At 31.5% G+C, this 8,112-nt stretch overlaps 1 protein-coding gene and 1 long non-coding RNA gene across 2 annotated transcripts; both read left to right on the forward strand.

Moving 5' to 3' along the window:
- Positions 1-389: 389 nt before the first annotated feature.
- LOC111908809 (homeobox-leucine zipper protein HAT14) lies at positions 390-3,004 on the forward strand. The gene is made up of 4 exons (XM_023904611.3): positions 390-920; positions 1,018-1,418; positions 2,404-2,483; positions 2,611-3,004. The coding sequence occupies exons 1-4, from the start codon at positions 578-580 to the stop codon at positions 2,876-2,878; spliced, it is 1,092 nt and encodes a 363-aa protein (XP_023760379.1). The 5' UTR covers positions 390-577; the 3' UTR covers positions 2,879-3,004.
- Positions 3,005-4,045: 1,041 nt separating this feature from the next.
- LOC122198157 (uncharacterized) lies at positions 4,046-6,390 on the forward strand. Its single transcript, XR_006192035.2, has 3 exons — positions 4,046-4,420; positions 5,756-5,899; positions 6,053-6,390. It is a non-coding gene; the product is annotated as an uncharacterized LOC122198157 (long non-coding RNA).
- Positions 6,391-8,112: the final 1,722 nt, after the last annotated feature.

Here is an 8,112-nt window from a genome sequence, read left to right on the forward strand (position 1 = left end):
TTTTTGTGAAACGCCAAGTAAAAGACCATTGTTCAGTTCTTTGCGTAAGTAAAAGACAATTCTAGCCTTGCTTGGTTACGACTATCTCGACCAAATCTTTTTGTGTATGAATATTGCAAATATTATCTCTTTAGTCTTGTAGTCACAAGAAGTAGGCATGCTATATAAATAAAGAAATTCACGTGAGATTGTCAACCGAGATTTGGGTTTGGTCAATCTTTTCCCCCTAAATCAAATCCAAAGAAAGATACTTTAAAAAACCAAAAGAACAAACAAAAACAAGTGCTCTAATTGGAAATAAACAAAACAACATTAAAAGAAATGACTTTGTCTTTGTTGTTGGGCCGTGTGTTTATACAATTTCCATTTGTTTAAACTCCTTTTTCTTTCTTTTTTAACAATATCAAGAAAATCTCTCTCTATCCCCTCTCTTTCTCTCTCTAGAAGCTCTTTAATTCAATACGTACATACTGTACCCTAGAACATCATTTATATAAGTCTCCCTTTGTCCGTAGATAGTTCCCATGTCATTACAGATTTTCTAGAGAGAGAGAGAGAATTTTTAGAGAGAGAAAGTATGGAACTAGCTTTGAGCTTGGGAGATACTCCAAAACCCTTTTCATTGTTGGATCATCACAGCAGATCTCAGCAGCAGAAGATGAAGGATTTAGGGTTTTGCATGGGGTTGGGAGGTAGTAAAAATCTTGAAGTAGAGCTTAACTTCAAGAACATGATGAGAGAGAAAGATGATGATGACGCACATCGGAAATCCGAGGAGAAAAGAAGTTCCTCTTCTTCATCGGATCCATCACCGCCACCACCACCACTGCAACTTGATCTCCTTCCTTTTTCTCCTGTTCTCCGATCTGCACCACCACCAACGCCTTCTCACCGGTCCTTCCCGTGGCTCTCAAAAAACTGTAAAACCCAACATTCATAATTGAGATTTTGTATCCAAATTAATGTTTCAGTTTTTGCTTCGTTGATTTTAATTATTTGATCTTGCTTGTGGAACAGTGATAACAGAAATGGGTTCGCAGAATAAAGCGGTGCAAGTTCTTGATGTTAAGCCGTTGGCGGTTGTGTCTGATCAGGAAAACATGGAAGAAACCGCCGGCGGAGAGTCATCTCCGAACAACAGTAACAGTGGTACGTCATCTTTTCAGATGGATTTCTCTTCCATCTTCAAAAGCAGTAACTGTGGAAGATCATTCCATTCGAGGAAAAGAGATTTGGATCTAGCAACAGTTAATTTGGAGTTGATAGAGGCTACCGAAAGTGATCAAAGAGCTTCTTCAAGGGGAGGTGGTATGAGTGATGAAGATGAAAACGGGTTGACCCGAAAAAAGCTCCGACTCACTAAAGAACAATCTGCTTTTCTTGAAGATAGCTTCAAAGAACACAGTACCCTCAACCCTGTAAGTCTCTCTCTCTCTCTCTCTCTCTCTCTCTCTCTCTCTCTCTCTTGATATTGGCATGCAGATTTCATCTTGGGATTGAAGTGTTCAAATCGTTCGTAATTTATATAAGAAATTGGATGGTATTAATTATATCATATTTGATTCAGATTAAAAAGTTTTTCGGTGAAACCATGTTAATTTTTTTTGGGTAGAAACATTAAAAAGTGAAATCATACAAGATATTCTTAGTTCTTGGAGTTTAGGGCTTGAACATATATACACAGTCTAAGTTATGTATGTATATATGTCTGAAGTCGCAAAAGATGTCATCTTTTTTGAAGTTTTTTAACATGATCTTGGGATATCTACCATTTAAACTCATGGTTCTCGTGAATTTACTAACTGTGGCATTCAAGCTCAAGATTTTGCATATGCCTCTAAACACACATTATAGCTTCAAACCCAAGAACTCAAAGCTTCTTATTATTATTATTATTATCGAATAAACTCAAGTTAGTATCAGTTAGCTGTGAGACTTTCTGTTCTTTATCAAAATTTAAGATAATATTATTTGTATGTGGATGAAGAAACTTCTGGTCCCATTCGTTATGATCATATTATAAGATGGTCCGAATGTATCCGGCCAAACATCAATGCACCCATCATAATATATCTCACAAAGACACAAGTACAAGAAATAAATGATTTGGGTGTAGTAAATATTCTGTGCTACTTTGTCAAGAAGCGTATGTTATGTTTGTACTATTTCATTGATTATATGTTATGGGATGCATTATATTAACACCAACTTTTTTGTGAAAATATATCTTTATGACATGATAAATGTTGCACGTCATCATGTCATTTACATTTTAATTGTCTGGTTTTGAAACTATAGGTAGTTGAGAATATGTTGCGAAAGTGTATTCTGTTATTATTATTTGGGCTATGAATACATTTTTCTTAATATGCAACTAATATTATTTATCCATTATTTTTGCAGAAACAAAAGCAAGCTTTAGCAAAGCAGTTAAATCTTCGTCCACGACAAGTCGAAGTTTGGTTTCAAAACAGAAGGGCAAGGTAATGATTATGATATATATATCTATTATTTTTATTATTAAAGCAATTAATTTTGACGAATTTTATTTTTGAATAAAGATAATTTAATAAGAGAAAAACTGAAACAAATTTGATGAAATAATCACAGGACAAAACTGAAGCAAACGGAGGTCGATTGTGAGTATTTAAAGAGATGTTGTGAAACCCTAACTGAAGAAAACCGAAGATTGCAAAAGGAGCTTCAAGAACTACGTGCGTTAAAGACTTCTCAACCATTCTACATGCAAATGCCAGCCACCACTCTCACCATGTGCCCTTCTTGTGAACGAGTGGCTACCACCACAACCACCACCACCACCACCAACACCGCCACTCCCCGCCCACAACAACCACCCACTGGCAGCCACCGACACTAGCATTAACATATATCAAGCATGTCGTTTTGGCTCATGCGATTTTGACTAATTAAACAACTGAGAAAACCACTGAAACGCAATTCGCATGCTTGCTTATGTAAATAATATTTTGCCCTTTCTTGACCACATGCTTATTTCTTCGTTTTTTGGCCTCTATCTTTCTTCGTTAGATATTACGGTTTGACTAAGAATTTTATATTATAGATTATTTTGCCCTCCTTTCTCTATTATTTATCTTATCATTAATCTTTTAAAACTTCGAGCAATTCCCACGTATTTAGAAAGACTTTATAAAGGAAAAGAATATTTCTATATCAATATGTTTTTGATGTAGTCAAGATTATGCAACCATCTTGAAATTGAGTTACTTAATATATATATATATATATATATATATATATATATATATATATATATATATATATATATATATATATATATATATATATATATATATATATATATATATATTAAATTCCAAAATTTATATATATTTATTCTAGAAGTATGGGTAATGAGCTAATCAATTACCATAAAATTGATTGTTCAACTACTATTTGGTGAGTAGTAAAAGTGATGTAGTCAATTCCTCAAAAGGCCAAACATTTAATTCCAAAATTTCACTTTTAAACTTTTGGTCTTTAGAGATTATCGAGTCTTTGAATTGAATTTACGGAGCTAATCATTTCAGTTTCGAAATAAATAATAATAGAGAAAAATATATTTTAAGAAAAAGAAAACCCACATTATTATAAATGACTTTGACTTTTTTGTATTTATCGAAATAACTATTAAATTAAAACATATACCGCGTTTCAATGTCATTTATTTGTTTTGAATTAGTGGAAATCTACTGTAAATTAACGAACATGTTTTATTTTTCACCGAAATCTAACAAAATTTAATATATTACTTAAAAAATAATATAATAATTATCAGTAATTTTACTTAAATTTGACGGAATTTTTTTTTTTAAAACATACAGTACTAAAGTGGATAATGATACTCATACAAAGGTACACAAATATGACATTTAGTTGGAAAGCCTATAATACTACACGTTTATAGTCTATGTGGAAAAAAATAATTTTAGCAAGTGGTCGGTTCAAATTAGAATATATCTCAAATATGAAATGGCCTCATTTATCCCCTAATCTAATAAATAAGTATATTTTTGTCACGTGACAATAACTAAGCACCCTCTTATCTATTTTTGTCACGTGAAATTCTTGCTCTGCCGTTATGTAATCGATCCAACTCAAATGTTTTAGAACTAAGTGTATTCTCCAATTTCCATTGCAATCAATCCAGTAAAATTAGCAAATCATATAATCTTCAACCGCTCAGTGCAATCCTATTAAATCAGGAAGTGATCACTCTGTATCTTATGATGTAAACCATAATCGTCACAAACTTTCTCCATAATTAAGCTTTACAATATTGAATTCATCCCTAATAAGCTCCACCACCTCTACATAAGTGTTCGATTGAAAAGCAGATAGAGAGAGCGATTGAAATCTTCGGACTCATCACCATGTTCAGGTTCGATAGCTTCTCCTCCATGTTCCAATTCAATCTTCAACCAACCTCAAATCTCAGTCCTTGATTCACTCTAACTTGGATTTCAAAATCCCTAATTCACTCCCTTCGGTTGTAAAATCAGTAGCCCTTTAAATTCAAGAAGACCAAAAATCATTGGCAGGTTTTCTGTATCTTCCTCGCATTCAAATCTCAATATTCTCTATCTATCTAAGAAACATTGAGCTACATTAAAATTCAGACGCAGGTTGAGCTTCAAATCTGTAATTTCTATTGGTTTGAGGTGTGTTTGTTGGATACTTGGATTATCTAGGTTTTATTTTGTCTATTTCACTTTTTGTTTAGATGTAGGTGTTATTGGCTTCGAATTTCTTACTTTCCTATAAACCATGACTGAAATCCGAAATCATTATATGCATATGCATCAATCGAATCTCTAATCCCCAAAGATATTCATTTGTATCTTCTAGCCATTTGTATGCTTTGTTGTCTTTTTTTTCATGGTATCAGTGGGGAATCCAAAATTTACTTTGAATTCAGTTTTCGACTCTAAATCTTAACCAAGAGCATATAATTAATGAATGCATGTTGAATCACTTGCAAATAAATGTTGCATAAGCTCATCATGGTGATGATAATACTATAATCACGTCATCCTTTTTTTATTTGGGGTTACTAACTTAACAGTATTATCTGTTAAAATTTATTTGGGTAAGGCGATTCAAGTTTCAACATTTATTGTGTTTTTTAACTGCTTCTCCAACCTAGAGTTTTTTAAACATCACCGATTTATAAATTCAAGTTATTTTCATGTTATAAAAAGGAGTTTTTTTTTTTTGTTGATAGCCTTCGTTGTTATGTTTTACTGCTTGGATTTTTAGCATTTATAGGAATTATCTATTAACTTAATAGTCAAATTTGATCAAGGCATTCATAGTTTCCTCGACCGCAACATGAGAAGAAAATCTCAACCGGTGAACTGTAAAAATAGTTGTAAAATTTCAATTGATGAACTAATAAATATCGGTCATTCTTCTTATATTCCTTTTTCAAGCATCATGAACATGTGATTCTTCTTACACGTAAAGTTTTTAGAATTAGGAATTTTAAATATATGTTATATCGGTAAGTATATAAAATCTTTAATATGTTAATGACAGAGGGTTGTGTTGGTAGTATTTTTTAGCTTCATAGTTTTGTTTAGATGACAAATATGAACTCTTTGAATGGAACCGGTCCCTTATTGTGTGCAGAAAATACAATATCAGGAATTAACATGATAAGTATGAACTCAAAAACACACTTAGACGTTAAATTTTGATGTGTTGCTATTTTCAGGTAACATTTGAAATGGATTTGCCAAGCTTGGGTTCGGTTGTGGGGGAATCATACTTGAATGGATCATAAGATCAAACTTCAGTACCTAAAACTTTCATGAACAAGAACCGAGCCAAAAAAAACTCTTTGAAGAGACAAACCAAGGTAAAGATAGTTTGAATCTATATTTTGTGATGGAGAGCTATCGAATATTCTCGCTTATTGGCCATGTATAAACCTACTTGATTACTTCTCTTGCACACTTTTATTCTAATTTTGCATTTATTTTGAAAGAGGTTCTTGCAATTGTATCCACAGTATCATGCATTTGTACGACTTGGCAGTTAGCATTTGTCCCTATTGCAACAAATTGGGTCAATTTGAGAGGGGAAACCAAGAATTATGATCATGTGTTGCAACAAAGTCATGCCAACTACTTTTTGCAGAATTTTTACTTTCTATAATAGTGGTTATGTATGTTCCTTTTAGCTTATGTGTTAGGGGAGCAATGGAAAATATGCAAAGAGCTTTTGATGTCTATCCATACTATAAAACGACATTAAATTATCTGTCAAATCACTTATTCACCGGTCAACTTTTTGTGGTTTAGTAATAGACTGAAACCGCCTTTGTTGCAATTACTCGAGGACATTGCACATCCAGTTGTTATATTTATACTAATATTTTAAGGTTTTTCTAAATTAAAGATCTCTTACTATTATTTTATTGTTTGTTGAAGTTAAATATTTCTTACAATTATAAGTAAATAAATAAAGCAATTGATCTGTTGGCCTTAAAGTATTTTACACTTTTACTCTCATTTGGTTCCATGTTCAAAATCTATTCCAAATTATTTTTCTGTTTTAAAATAAAAAATGTAGCCTCCTGGGGATCGAACTACCGACCTCCAGCATAACAGTTGCATGTTAACTTATGGTTCTGATCTAAAGGGCTTTTAAAAATTGGGGTTACCATGAACTTGTAGTGGTATAATGTACAAGGTTGAAATGTTTTTTGTTTTTAACTGGACGATATAAATAAAGAAATAGCCGATATCGATGTTTCTATTTTTATTCAAGTTTCAAAATCAATTTTTTACATCAGTAACTTTTGTTTGTTAATTAGATTTACTATGTTTGTTAAACGGTGTCTAACCAAAATGTATATAAAATTTTAAAACCACATCGTCCAATAATGTTCTTAATATTTTTAATTATTTATGATTGATTGAAATTTGTTAATTGTATTTAATATCAAATAATCAACTTTTGTCGGACAATATGTATTACGACAAAAAAGATACATAATTCTAAAAAAACCATAACAAAATGAAAATTTAAAATAAGGTAGGTGATACTAACATATGAGACATGTATTCCTTCAATAGATTTATTTGGACCAAAAATCTGAACTAGTTTTTTTAAAAGTCATGGTTCCATTTATATGGGTTCCAGTAACATTACTGAGAAATATTGATTAGAAAAATAGTCTATGTAATGGTACTATAAGTGATAACATTGGACAAACATGTTATTTAGACAGTTATCATATCTAAAAGTAATATTGTAAATCAGACTTTTATTCCAAAAACATGTTTAAATCCTCCTGAAAAAAACAATTCCTTCAAATAAGAGAATTTCCTTTGGTGGTATCCTTTGCTAAGGTCTACAATCCTCCACTCTATCTACCAACCAAGCTAAGGTCGGTCTTTCCCTCAACGTTTCTTAGATAGATAGAGATTTGTTAGTATATGTTATTTTAACATATCACCCGTATAATACATGGGTTTTAACCTAGTAGCGAAATATATAAAACTTGTATCATTTACGTTAACTCAACGTTTCTAAGATAGATAGAGATTTGTTAGTATATGTTATTTTAACATATCACCCGTATAGTACATGGGTTTTAATCTAGTAGCGAAATATATAAAAGTTGTATCATTTACGTTAGCTCAAAATAATTATGTGATCATTTTTACAAATATTTTCATTACAAACATATAAATCAAAATAATCATTTGTTAATTTTGTAAGATTATGTGAATAATTTTGTTTGCTATTTGCAAAAACAACCATATATATATATATATATATATATATATATATATATATATATATATATATATATATATATATATATATATATATATATATATATTAATTCTCATCACGACTTATGAACAAGAACTTCACAAGTCGGCTTGGGATGTAGAGTCGTGGCTTCTTTTTGCATTGATCGACTCGCCTCATCTTCTTCCGATCAAATAGCTATCGCCATATGACCTCTTTGCCATTATCCCTATTTTCACCCAATTGTTGGTGATTTTACTGTCACCATGTCATTTTATGTAATTGGAATTAATATGTGAGCTAAGG

The sequence above is a fragment of the Lactuca sativa genome, chromosome 5, assembly GCF_002870075.4.
Source record: "Lactuca sativa cultivar Salinas chromosome 5, Lsat_Salinas_v11, whole genome shotgun sequence".
In the NCBI taxonomy this organism is placed as follows: domain Eukaryota; kingdom Viridiplantae; phylum Streptophyta; class Magnoliopsida; order Asterales; family Asteraceae; genus Lactuca; species Lactuca sativa.